General features: G+C 39.2%; 1 protein-coding gene across 1 annotated transcript in view; it reads right to left on the bottom strand.

Annotated features, from left to right (window-relative positions):
* sdhc (succinate dehydrogenase complex, subunit C, integral membrane protein) overlaps positions 1-14,828 on the bottom strand; it is a 44,046-nt gene that overhangs the window by 26,159 nt on the left and 3,059 nt on the right. Inside the window, exons 2-3 of the mRNA XM_034183738.1 lie at positions 1,619-1,678; positions 1,419-1,520 (exon numbers count right to left, since the gene is read on the bottom strand). Of these exons, the coding sequence (XP_034039629.1) occupies positions 1,419-1,520; positions 1,619-1,678 (162 nt within the window). The remainder of the gene's footprint in view (positions 1-1,418; positions 1,521-1,618; positions 1,679-14,828) is intronic.

Below are 14,828 nucleotides of genomic sequence, written 5' to 3'. Positions count from 1 at the left end.
TGGAAAACTTTCATCACTGGGTTCTGTTTGATGTCTTCTATAGCTCTTAAGATATCTGACTGAATAAACCAAATAAATAAATAAATAATAACAACAAACCACCTACACGATTACGACAAGCCACCTTCCTACAGTAGTGTTCAGAATAATAGTAGTGCTATGTGACTAAAAAGATTACTCCAGGTTTTGAGTATATTTCTTATTGTTACATGGGAAACAAGGTACCAGTAGATTCAGTAGATTCTCACAAATCCAACAAGACCAAGCATTCATGATATGCACACTCTTAAGGCTATGAAATTGGGTTATTAGTAAAAAAAAAAAAGTAGAAAAGGGGGTGTTCACAATAATAGTAGAATCTGCTGTTGACGCTACAAACTCAAAACTTTTATGCTCAAACTGCTTTTTTTAGCAAGCCTGTGAATCACTAAACTAGTATTTAGTTGTATAACCACAGTTTTTCATGATTTCTTCACATCTGCGAGGCATTCATTTTGTTGGTTTGGAACCAAGATTTTGCTTGTTTACTAGTGTGCTTGGGGTCATTGTCTTGTTGAAACACCCATTTCAAGGGCATGTCCTCTTCAGCATAAGGCAACATGACCTCTTCAAGTATTTTGACATATCCAAACTGATCCATGATACCTGGTATGTGATATATAGATCCAACACCATAGTATGAGAAACATGCCCATATCATGATGCTTGCACCACCATGCTTCACTGTCTTCACTGTGAACTGTGGCTTGAATTCAGAGTTTGGGGGTCGTCTCACAAACTGTTTGCGGCCCTCGGACCCAAAAAGAACAATTTTACTCTCATCAGTCCACAAAGTATTCCTCCATTTCTCTTTAGGCCAGTTGATGCGTTCTTTGGCAAACTGTAACCTCTTCTGCATATGTCTTTTATTTAACAGAGGGACTTTGCGGGGGATTCTTGCAAATAAATTAGCTTCACACAGGTGTCTTCTAACTGTCACAGCACTTACAGGTAACTCCAGACTGTCTTTGATCATCCTGGAGCTGATCAATGGGTGAGCCTTTGCCATTCTGGTTATTCTTCTATCCATTTTGAAGGTTGTTTTCCATTTTCTTCCACGCATCTCTGTTTTTTTGTCCATTTTAAAGCATTGGAGATCATTGTAGATGAACAGCCTACACTTTTTTTTTTACTAATAGTCCAATTTCATTGCCTTAAGAGTGTGCATATCATGAATGCTTGGTCTTGTTGGATTTGTGAGAATCTACTGAATCTACTGGTACCTTGTTCCCATGTAACAATAAGAAATATACTCAAAACCTGGATTAATCTTTTTACTCACATAGCACTACTATTATTCTGAACACTACTGTACATGCCTTTCTACAAAAAACAATGATGATGGTCTCTGACACAGCTGAGTCCTCTCCAGTACGTACTTATAGATGGTGATGTGTGGAGACACTGGACGGTTTAATCTGGTGTTTTTGTCCCAAAACTTGTTCATCTCCTCCTGGGCTGAGGTTCCCATTGGAACAGCACTGCGGAGGACAAACACAATAACTTAGATTACACATGTTCATCTTTATTACAAGCATCACACAGGGTGTGAGCTGTTTCTCACAGACACAAAACTTACTGTCTGTAGAGGAGGCTGCGCTGTGATCTGGACACACAAACACCGTGTCGAACCAACAACCTGAACACAGGAGATATAAAAAAAGACCTGACACTCCTGATATGTGTGACTGAGTCCACCATAAATAACTCTTTCAATACTGTGCTCAAGTTACTAAAGCGTTAAACCAACAACATTTCAGCTGTCAATGAGTTGACTTAGGTTTTAATGCACCACATGGAAACCAACGGGGTTCAGCAACTTTCAGCAAGAGATTTTTAATTAACTCTTGTACCTGTACATTTTGGAAAAGCTTTCTCATAACTGAACATGCACTGCCATTTTCACTAACTTTGTGCTGCCAGCACGATCGGCATCTGTCCCTCAGCACAGAAGGTGCCACAAACGAGCCTGTGTGACGTTACTGTTGTAAAAAGTAATAGGATGAGCATTTTAAATGTTTTTCCTCCAGTGCTAATTTCTTTTTATGAACTACCACCAGCTTGCCGTCACACTTGTTTATATCAAATCAATTTTATTTATATAGCGCCAAATCACAACAACAGTTGCCCCGAGGCACTTTATATTGTAAGGCAAAAGCCATACAATAATTACATAAAAACCCCAACGGTCAAAACGACCCCCTGTGAGCAAGCACTTGGCGACAGTGGGAAGGAAAAACTCCCTTTTAACAGGAAGAAACCTCCAGCAGAACCAGGCTCAGGGAGGGGCAGTCTTCTGCTGGGACTGAGGGGAGAGAACCAGGAAAAAGACATGCTGTGGAAGAGAGCAGAGATCAATCACTAATGATTAAATGCAGAGTGGTGCATACAGAGCAAAAAGAGAAAGAAACACTCAGTGCATCATGGGAACCCCCCAGCAGTCTACGTCTATAGCAGCATAACTAAGGGATGGTTCAGGGTCACCTGATCCAGCCCTAACTATAAGCTTTAGCAAAAAGGAAAGTTTTAAGCCTAATCTTAAAAGTAGAGAGGGTGTCTGTCTCCCTGATCTGAATTGGGAGCTGGTTCCACAGGAGAGGAGCCTGAAAGCTGAAGCCTCTGCCTCCCATTCTACTCTTAAAAACCCTAGGAACTACAAGTAAGCCTGCAGTCTGAGAGCGAAGCGCTCTATTGGGGTGATATGGTACTAAGAGGTCCCTAAGATAAGATGGGACCTGATTATTTAAAACCTTATAAGTAAGAAGAAGAATTTTAAATTCTATTCTAGAATTAACAGGAAGCCAATGAAGAGAAGCCAATATGGGTGAAATATGCTCTCTCCTTCTAGTCCCTGTCAGTACTCTAGCTGCAGCATTTTGAATTAACTGAAGGCTTTTCAGGGAACTTTTAGGACAACCTGATAATAATGAATTACAATAGTCCAGCCTAGAGGAAATAAATGCATGAATTAGTTTTTCAGCATCACTCTGAGACAGGACCTTTCTAATTTTAGAGATATTGCGCAAATGTAAAAAAAAAAAAAAAAAACAGTCCTACATATTTGCTTAATATGCGCATTGAAGGACATATCCTGATCAAAAATGACTCCAAGATTTCTCACAGTATTACTGGAGGTCAGGGTAATGCCATCCAGAGTAAGGATCTGGTTAGACACCATGTTTCTAAGATTTGTTGGTGTGTGTCCTCTGGCTTCATGGATAGATAAACCTGAGTATCGTCTGCGTAACAATGAAAATTTAAGCAATGCTTTCTAATAATACTGCCTAAGGGAAGCATGTATAAAGTGAATAAAATTGGTCCTAGCACAGTACCTTGTGGAACTCCATAATTAACCTTAGTCTGTGAAGAAGACTCCCCATTTACATGAACAAATTGTAATCTATTAGATAAATATGATTCAAACCACTGCAGCGCAGTGTCTTTAATACCTATGGCATGCTCTAATCTCTGTAATAAAATTTTATGGTCAACAGTATCAAAAGCAGCACTGAGGTCTAACAGAACAAGCACAGAGATAAGTCCACTGTCTGAGGCCATAAGAAGATCATTTGTAACCTTCACTAATGCTGTTTCTGTACTATGATGAATTCTGAAACCTGACTGAAACTCTTCAAATAGACCATTCCTCTGCAGATGATCAGTTAGCTGTTTTACAACTACCCTTTCAAGAATTTTTGAGAGAAAAGGAAGGTTGGAGATTGGCCTATAATTAGCTAAGATAGCTGGGTCAAGTGATGGCTTTTTAAGTAATGGTTTAATTACTGCCACCTTAAAAGCCTGTGGTACATAGCCAACTAATAAAGATAGATTGATCATATTTAAGATCGAAGCATTAATTAATGGTAGGGCTTCCTTGAGCAGCCTGGTAGGAATGGGGTCTAATAGACATGTTGATGGTTTGGAGGAAGTGACTAATGAAAATAACTCAGACAGAACAATCGGAGAGAAAGAGTCTAATCAAATACCGGCATCACTGAAAGCAGCCAAAGATAACGATATGTCTTTGGGATGGTTATGAGTAATTTTTTCTCTAATAGTTAAAATTTTATTAGCAAAGAAAGTCATGAAGTCATTACTAGTTAAAGGAATACTCGGCTCAATAGAGCTCTGACTCTTTGTCAGCCTGGCTACAGTGCTGAAAAGAAACCTGGGGTTCTTATTTTCTTCAATTAGTAATGGGTAGTTTATATGAAGCAGAGGTGTCCTGATCAAGGATTATTTATTTGTTTGTTTGTTTTTGCGCCCAGCGTGATACCAATCACAGGAACAGTGAGTATTTGCCCGTTCAGAATATTCATATTTAATAACATTCCATAATCACACTCAAATGTTCAATAAGGTCAGAAAATTTAAATATGTTTGACTATTACAAGCCAATTCAATTTAGGAATCAAGGAAAGATGGAGGGAGCAGACTGATACTGTGATCTGAGTTCAGAGGAAAAGCTCAACTCAACTCAACTTTTTTTTTATATAGCGCCAAATCACAACAAACAGTTGCCCCAAGGCGCTCCATATTGTAAGGCAAGGCCATACAATAATTATGAAAAACCCCAACGGTCAAAACGACCCCCTATGAGCAAGCACTTGGCCACAGTGGGAAGGAAAAACTCCCTTTTAACAGGAAGAAACCTCCAGCAGAACCAGGCTCAGGGAGGGGCAGTCTTCTGCTGAGACTGGTTGGGGCTGAGGGAAAGAACCAGGAAAAAGACATGCCGAGAAGGGGGGCAGAGATCGATCACTAATGATTAAATGCAGTGATGCATACGGAGCAAAAAGAGAAAGAAACAGTGCATCATGGGAACCCCCCCACAGTCTACGTCTAAAGCAACATAACCAAGGGATGGTCCAGGGTCACCCGATCCAGCCCTAACTATAAGCCTTAGCGAAAAGGAAAGTTTTAAGCCTAATCTTAAAAGTAGAGAGGGTATCTGTCTCCCTGATCTGAATTGGGAGCTGGTTCCACAGGAGAGGAGCCCGAAAAGCTGAACTCTGAGCTCTCTCTGTGGGATCTTTGGTTCTCGCATCAATTCCTTTTTCTTCAGGTGTTCTTGGTTTGGTGTGACAGCCTTCACCTTGACACGTCACCATCCTGATCGGAGTCAGGGGTGATGAGTGCCACATGAGTAAACTGTGCATACTTCAAACAGAATTCCTAGGTTTTTACTCTGTGTATCGTTCTATACACATTAAAATCACAGTAATTTTTTGGGGGGGAGGGGGGGCATTACTGAGGAGAACACAGTACAGTATTCACATAGTTTGTGGTGCTAAAAGATAAAACTGGCTATTTCAGGGAAAATGAAACTTTAATTGTTCCAGCCAAGTCAAAAGTGTAAATGTCAAATTGAAGCTCACCTCAAGACAAGAGCCAAAGTTACACCAAAATGATTTTTCTTTGTTTTTTTTATTACTACTACACCAACTGGTGCATCATCACATCCCATTTATTGTTGGAGTCACATGACTTCCTGGAGCAAAACCAAAGCACTGATGTGGAGCGAAAGCCACAGTAATCCACTGTACTTTCTGATTCATTAGGGTCATTCCTTCTGAATCAATGACACAAGAGGTGATTGACAAGTTTTAAGCCAGACACACAGAAATTAAAGCGTGGTTCTCCATCTCTTGTATTCTGAGAAACCAATATTTCTCCATGCTGCACCCAGTTAGTCAAAACCTCACAGATTCTCAAGAAATGTGGGTTTCTCAGATTGCAAAACCCACACTCTAGCTCTTCTGGGTCCAACTCAAAACTTCTCAGTCGCCCCTCATATCAGGATTCCATTTTCAGTTAAGCTTTGAATGTAGTTCTTACACTTTTTTAAATGTAAGAACTAAATATCTCCATAGAAGACATCAACATACCATGAGATGAATGTACAACTAATGACCATATTTTCCAGAGTATAATTCGTGTTGCTACAGCCTAAATTTCAGCGTTACGTTACAGTCAGAGAAAAATGAAACGTCACTTTTTTCAAATCATCAAAAGTCTGTGAAGTGCACCACTGAGTGCATTTCTATCTGATATATCAACTTATTATATCATGTATTGTTGGGGATTTAATAAATGTTGAAATCTTTTAATCAAGGAATTCTGGCATTACATGCATTACGTATCCGAACTGGATATGAAGAAATCAATTTCTGATGCATTTTATGAACACTGAGTGATTTGTTTTTCTTGAAAATAGATATGTTTCACAAAATAAAGTGGTTTAGGAGTCCTTTTTGGATAGGAAGCCATTTATACCAAGGGAATTAATTGCAAGAAGCCATTCTTGCCGAGACCAATTTCTGTTCTGACTTCTGAAACCATGTTTTTGAGCAAAGGCGACTGTTTCTTGACACAAGTGACAGGACTTCCATGTTTTCTATAAAGGAATAGAGAGGGGAAAGTTCGAGCAGACCTAAATCCTCTATGCAAAACAGGACAGATTCTCAGGATCAGTCACTTCAGACAAGTTAACTTTCCTTCCTATTAAGCTTCTGGTGTTGTGAAATATGGCACCAGAGAAAGCAGAGCAAGCAGGCCCAGTGAAGGTGCTAGTGACACTCTAAAACCAGGTGACTGGGCTTTGGTCAGGTATGATGGAAGGAATTTTCCACGAGAGGTGTTAGCAGTCCGTGGTGGGTGGGGGGTAGAGGAAGTACATGGTGACAGCCAATCAGAGTAGAGAGGCACGATGACATCATTTATTTATTTGACAGAGACATTGAACAACAAATGTGTTGCACAGACCAGATTTAGCAACAAGCTAATTTTCATCTGTTGTCCCCAGGCAGAAGTAAGAAACAGCAGGTCACAATGTACAAAATACTACAAAATATAAAAATAGATCCAACCCCCACAAGCACCAACAAGACACACCAGCAATGGATTACTCACAATTAATTAATGTTCACAAATCTGACCATCTTTCAACCATTTCTTTGTGTAAAATTTTGTCACTGGCTGGTTTCTCTTTGGCTGCTAATCAACATGGCAGAATCCACTCTGAAACTGCTGCATTTCTGTGTAAAGCAAACATGTTGCTCATATATAATATGTATATGCCACAACATATATTCACTCGTATTGTGAATTGTTTTGTCAATTGTGTTGGTAGTATGGCCCAAGCAGAGGGTCGCCCCTTTGAGTCTGATCTGCTTGAGGTTTGTTCCTCAAATCATCAGAGGGAGTATTTCTTACCACTGTCACCTGTGTTCTTGCTCTGGGGGTTAGAAAGGTTAGACCTTACTTGTGTGAAGCACCTTGAGGCAACTTTGTTGTGATTTGGTGCTATATAAATGAAAATAAATTGAAATTGAAGCTCTTCAGCATTTCACCATGTCATTTAGGTCCTTCAGGCTTTTTTTTTTTTTTTTTTTTTGAGTAAATGCTTCAGTGGAGCATGAGCATGGCTAAAACCTTTCAGCTTCTGGGGGAGCTCCACCCCCCTGAACACCCCACTTTTTAAATATATATATATATATATATATATATATATATATATATATATATATATATATATATATATATATACATACAGTAGTGTTCAGAATAATAGTAGTGCTATGTGACTAAAAAGATTAATCCAGGATTTGAGTATATTTCTTATTGTTACATGGGAAACAAGGTACCAGTAGATTCAGTAGATTCTCACAGATCCAACAAGACCAAGCATTCATAATATGCACACTCTTAAGGCACCATCATGCTTCACTGTCTTCACTGTGAACTGTGGCTTGAATTCAGAGTTTGGGGGTCGTCTCACAAACTGTCTGTGGCCCTTGGACCCAAAAAGAACAATTTTACTCTCATCAGTCCACAAAATATTCCTCCATTTCTCTTTAGGTCAGTTGATGTGTTCTTTGGCAAATTGTAACCTCTTCTGCACATGTCTTTTATTTAACAGAGGGACTTTGCGGGGGATTCTTGCAAATAAATTAGCTTCACACAGGCGTCTTCTAACTGTCACAGCACTTACAGGTAACTCCAGACTGTCTGGATGGGTGAGCCTATGCCATTCTGGTTATTCTTCTATCCATTTTGATGGTTGTTTTCCATTTTCTTCCACGCGTCTCTGGTTTTTTGTCCATTTTAAAGCACTGGAGATCATTGCAGATGAACAGCCTATAATTTTTTGCACCTGCATATAAGTTTTCCCCTCTCCAATCAACTTTTTAATTAAACTACGCTGTTCTTCTGGACAATGTCTTGAACGTCTCATTTTCCTCAGGCTTTCAAAGAGAAAAGCATGTTCAATCAATCAATCAATCAATTTTTTTATATAGCGCCAAATCACAACAAACAGTTGCCCCAAGGCGCTTTATATTGTAAGGCAAGGCCATACAATAATTATGTAAAACCCCAACGGTCAAAACGACCCCCTGTGAGCAAGCACTTGGCTACAGTGGGAAGGAAAAACTCCCTTTTAACAGGAAGAAACCTCCAGCAGAACCAGGCTCAGGGAGGGGCAGTCTTCTGCTGGGACTGGTTGGGGCTGAGGGAGAGAACCAGGAAAAAGACATGCTGTGGAGGGGAGCAGAGATCGATCACTAATGATTAAATGCAGAGTGGTGCATACAGAGCAAAAAGAGAAAGAAACAGTGCATCATGGGAACCCCCCAGCAGTCTACGTCTATAGCAGCATAACTAAGGGATGGTTCAGGGTCACCTGATCCAGCCCTAACTATAAGCTTTAGCAAAAAGGAAAGTTTTAAGCCTAATCTTAAAAGTAGAGAGGGTGTCTGTCTCCCTGATCTGAATTGGGAGATGGTTCCACAGGAGAGGAGCCTGAAAGCTGAAGGCTCTGCCTCCCATTCTACTCTTACAAACCCTAGGAACTACAAGTAAGCCTGCAGTCTGAGAGCGAAGCGCTCTATTGGGGTGATATGGTACTACGAGGTCCCTAAGATAAGATGGGACCTGATTATTCAAAACCTTATAAGTAAGAAGAAGAATTTTAAATTCTATTCAAGAATTAACAGGAAGCCAATGAAGAGAGGCCAATATGGGTGAGATATGCTCTCTCCTTCTAGTCCCCGTCAGTACTCTAGCTGCAGCATTTTGAATTAACTGAAGGCTTTTTAGGGAACTTTTAGGACAACCTGATAATAATGAATTACAATAGTCCAGCCTAGAGGAAATAAATGCATGAATTAGTTTTTCAGCATCACTCTGAGACAAGACCTTTCTGATTTTAGAGATATTGCGTAAATGCAAAAAAGCAGTCCTACATATTTGTTTAATATGCGCTTTGAATGACATATCCTGATCAAAAATGACTCCAAGATTTCTCACAGTATTACTAGAGGTCAGGGTAATGCCATCCAGAGTAAGGATCTGGTTAGACACCATGTTTCTAAGATTTGTGGGGCCAAGTACAATAACTTCAGTTTTATCTGAGTTTAAAAGCAGGAAATTAGAGGTCATCCATGTCTTTATGTCTGTAAGACAATCCTGCAGTTTAGCTAATTGGTGTGTGTCCTCTGGCTTCATGGATAGATAAAGCTGGGTATCATCTGCGTAACAATGAAAATTTAAGCAATACCGTCTAATAATACTGCCTAAGGGAAGCATGTATAAAGTGAATAAAATTGGTCCTAGCACAGAACCTTGTGGAACTCCATAATTAACTTTAGTCTGTGAAGAAGATTCCCCATTTACATGAACAAATTGTAATCTATTAGACAAATATGATTCAAACCACCGCAGCGCAGTGCCTTTAATACCTATGGCATGCTCTAATCTCTGTAATAAAATTTTATGGTCAACAGTATCAAAAGCAGCACTGAGGTCTAACAGAACAAGCACAGAGATGAGTCCACTGTCCGAGGCCATAAGAAGATCATTTGTAACCTTCACTAATGCTGTTTCTGTACTATGATGAATTCTAAAACCTGACTGAAACTCTTCAAATGGACCATTCCTCTGCAGATGATCAGTTAGCTGTTTTACAACTACCCTTTCAAGAATTTTTGAGAGAAAAGGAAGGCTGGAGATTGGCCTATAATTAGCTAAGATAGCTGGGTCAAGTGATGGCTTTTTAAGTAATGGTTTAATTACTGCCACCTTAAAAGCCTGTGGTACATAGCCAACTAACAAAGATAGATTGATCATATTTAAGATCGAAGCATTAAATAATGGTAGGGCTTCCTTGAGCAGCCTGGTAGGAATGGGGTCTAATAAACATGTTGATGGTTTGGATGAAGTAACTAATGAAAATAACTCAGACAGAACAATCGGAGAGAAAGAGTCTAACCAAATACCGGCATCACTGAAAGCAGCCAAAGATAACGATATGTCTTTGGGATGGTTATGAGTAATTTTTTCTCTAATAGTTAAAATTTTGTTAGCAAAGAAAGTCATGAAGTCATTACTAGTTAAAGTTAATGGAATACTCAGCTCAATAGCACTCAGTAGCCTGGCTACAGTGCTGAAAAGAAACCTGGGGTTGTTCTTATTTTCTTCAATTAGTGATGAGTAGAAAGATGTCCTAGCTTTACGGAGGGCTTTTTTATAGAGCAACAGACTCTTTTTCCAGGCTAAGTGAAGATCTTCTAAATTAGTGAGACGCCATTTCCCCTCCAACTTACGGGTTATCTGCTTTAAGCTACGAGTTTGTGAGTTATACCATGGAATCAGACACTTCTGATTTAAAGCTCTCTTTTTCAGAGGAGCTACAGCATCCAAAGTTGTCTTCAATGAGGATGTAAAACTACTGACGAGATACTCTATCTCCCTTACAGAGTTTAGGTAGCTACTCTGCACTGTGTTGGTATATGGCATTAGAGAACATAAAGAAGGAATCATATCCTTAAACCTAGTTACAGCGCTTTCTGAAAGACTTCTAGTGTAATGAAACTTATTCCCCACTGCTGGGTAGTCCATCAGAGTAAATGTAAATGTTATTAAGAAATGATCAGACAGAAGGGAGTTTTCAGGGAATACTGTTAAGTCTTCTATTTCCATACCATAAGTCAGAACAAGATCTAAGATATGATTAAAGTGGTGGGTGGACTCATTTACTTTTTGAGCAAAGCCAATAGAGTCTAATAATAGATTAAATGCAGTGTTGGGGCTGTCATTCTCAGCATCTGTGTGGATGTTAAAATCGCCCACTACAATTATCTTATCTGAGCTAAGCACTAAGTCAGACAAAAGGTCTGAAAATTCACAGAGAAACTCACAGTAACGACCAGGTGGACGATAGATAATAACAAATAAAACTGGTTTTTGGGACTTCCAATTTGGATGGACAAGACTAAGAGACAAGCTTTCAAATGAATTAAAGCTCTGTCTGGGTTTTTGATTAATTAATAAGCTGGAACGGAAGATTGCTGCTAATCCTCCCCCTCGGCCCGTGCTACGAGCATTCTGACAGTTAGTGTGACTCGGGGGTGTTGACTCATTTAAACTAACATATTCATCCTGCTGTAACCAGGTTTCTGTAAGGCAGAATAAATCAATATGTTGATCAATTATTATATCATTTACCAACAGGGAGAGAGAGACCTAATGTTTAATAGACCACATTTAACTGTTTTAGTCTGTGGTGCAGTTGAAGGTGCTGCTATATTATTTTTTCTTTTTGAATTTTTATGCTTAAATAGATTTTTGCTGGTTATTGGTAGTCTGGGAGCAGGCACCGTCTCTACGGGGATGGGGTAATGAGGGGATGGCAGGGGGAGAGAAGCTGCAGAGAGGTGTGTAAGACTACAACTCTGCTTCCTGGTCCCAACCCTGGATAGTCACGGTTTGGAGGATTTAAGAAAATTGGCCAGATTTCTAGAAATGAGAGCTGCTCCATCCAAAGTGGGATGGATGCCGTCTCTCCTAACAAGACCAGGTTTTCCCCAGAAGCTTTGCCAATTATCTATGAAGCCCACCTCATTTTTTATGAGGCTTCATCCTTAAATAGGGGACACCTGATTCACACCTGTTTGTTCCACAAAATTGACAAACTCTGACTGAATGCCACACTACTATTATTGTGAACACCCCCTTTTCTACTTTTTTTACTAATAGCCCAATTTCATAGCCTTAAGAGTGTGCGTATCATGAATGCTTGGTCTTATATATATATATATATATATATATTTGCCTTTCAGCTTAAGCCCTTTTTTTGCCTACAATATGGCCAAATTATCATATCTCAATATTTTCATATCAATATGAAAATACTGAGATATGATAATTACTATATGACTATGATTTGACACAAAGTGCAGCAACAGTGAAAATTAACCATTCTTTTGGACCGTTACGCTTATTTTCAATACAGCGTAACGGGTCTGTAATCAACCGTTTACAGACCCGTAACAACCTTTCTGCGGGGTTGTGTGGAGTTATTAGAGTTCTGCTATGTTATGCTGTAAACAACATTAAACATAGTTTGTTTCCCTGACTAGGGTTGGGTATCGAGAACCAGTTCTTTTCAAGTATCATTATGAATTGATTCGATCCACCGACATCAATAGTCTTTTTGCTTAATGATTCCCTTATCGGTCCTTCAGAGCGGCTGTTGTTTTTGAGGGTGTTTGTCGGGAAAATGTTCATTCCTCTATGTTGATTACATACCATGTTGTGGGTCTGTAATCAACCGTTTCTGCAGCGTGACTCCACTTTGAAGTGTGAACCAATAATGCAATGCTTCGATCCACTAGCCCGTTGGTTCTTTGATTCACTGCTCTTCAGAAACGACAACTCCACTTCTTAACCCCTCTCACAGCCATTAAAATATCATGAGTCACTTTTGTGTGTATTAAAGTCACTAACTCTTGTTGCAGTCAAGAAGCGAGAATCGTCCTCCGTTCCGTTGTCATAGCTCCAAACGCTGCACTGCTCTCTGCTGAGACAGAGTCTGCTCGGAATTAATAAATTCAAAAGGAATTGCTGCTTTAAATAAAATGACACCTCTTACAAACGTTGCTATACAGACAATAAACTACAATCGACTAAAACGTTTTCTCCTCCCAAAATAAGACGTCCTGCATTCTTTATAAACCTGACCTGCAGCACAGCTGCAAGAGCTCAGCTCAGTTATAGAAAGACATTCATGCCAAGAATAATGTCTGAAAGGAAATGCTTTTGACAAAAACTAACAGATTTCATTTCTGTTTCAATTTAATCAGCTTATAAAGTGCCAAATTACAACAAAAACCGTCTCAAGGTGCCTCACACAGAACAGTTCAACATAAAAAATTAAAATAAATAAATAAAAATTAAAAAATTCAAATACCTAATTAAAAACAGAAGTAAAAGAATAAATCATAACAAAATAAAAACTACTCATAAGAAAGAGAATAAAAATAGGTTTTAAGTCTTGAATTAAAAATGTCCACGGACTCTGACTGCCTCACTGAGGGCCATGTACTGGCTAACCCAGAATGAGATTGCCCATTCAACAAACTTCCCCAGCCTTCTGGACATGATGAAGGGACTTGGGCTGTCATATCTGGCTTTTCCCCTTTGGGTACCCTAGAATGGCCAATTTTTAGCTTGAACAACAATCATTTCCACATAAATTCAGCGTTATTTCATAATAAAAGACAGAGGACCAATCACAGCACCACAGCTGAAGTGCTGCTGCGCCTCCGTCATTTCAGAGTGTCATCTGCAAGTCCCCGATTATCATCTCTTTTCTTAAAATGGCCTAATTTCTGCTTAAAACTGACTTTAATTAATTTAAGAGGTTTTACGTTGTCATCTGATGGTTAAAAATCACATTATTCCATTTGATCACTTTGGATGAAGAGAGTCAGACTCAGACAAGCTGCTGTGGTGCGAAATGACGCATGCGCAGTGAAGGCAGGCAGACCAATTTTTAGGAGGAACTGTTCAGTCTACGACACCAGGTCAGATCTGGATGAAACTTTGTCAGGTGAGAGTGAGTGTCAGTCTGCACCTCTCTTTCAAAGGACACGTTTAATTAAGATATAATGTAAAATATAGGCTAGATTAAATGGGGTTTTCAATGGGCACAAATATTTTTTGACTGTTATGAATTTTTGAAAATTCATTCAAAGGATGCAAAAGGTCCAATTAAAAGACTTTATTTTTACTCATTGTGCCACTTTGTAAAGTTCTAGCTTCTGCTGCCACAGTGATTAGTTTACACACACATATATATATATAATAGTGTTTCTCCCATTCACCTATGGAAACTTAAAGATGGGAAGGAATCAAAGTTAATGCAACAATTCAGGACTTGCAATCAAAGAATCACCTTCATGCTGTTTGTGAGAAGTGTGGGACAGCCAAAGTGTGAAAACAGGGTGAACGGTGACACTGAGGACATGTCACTAGAATGTCTCCTAGGTTGTAAAAAACACCAGAAAATAATCTTTACGACTGGTCATAAGCAATTATTTTTATTTTAAGAGCATTTGTCCGTTTATTCTGTGCCTTTCTGCGTTAGCTGGAAAGTGATGAAATATTGGTCTCTTTCCTTTTATTAACGCAAGATTCATACATCAACTACCTCACACTCTCCAGACATTAAAAAAAGGATTTTTTAATTAAAAAAATGAAATTAAAAAAGTATTTACATAAATCTAATGAAATCACACGATAGAAGGAATCATGATGACGTCACGCGCTGTGCGGGGCCCACACCAGTAGGCAGAAAGCTCTTCTGCAGCCACTGACTGTGCGTAATATTTGAAGATGTCACCATTCAAACCGTGCACTCTGTGATCCATCACACACTGACAGATCAGTGCTGTGCATAAAAAACACATCACACCCAGATGGATGACAATCCGTTTGAAAGATTTTCA

This window comes from Thalassophryne amazonica, chromosome 12 (assembly GCF_902500255.1).
Source record: "Thalassophryne amazonica chromosome 12, fThaAma1.1, whole genome shotgun sequence".
Lineage (NCBI taxonomy): Eukaryota > Metazoa > Chordata > Actinopteri > Batrachoidiformes > Batrachoididae > Thalassophryne > Thalassophryne amazonica.
Note: the sequence above shows the minus strand (reverse complement) of the source record. Positions and strands in the feature narration are given on the sequence as shown.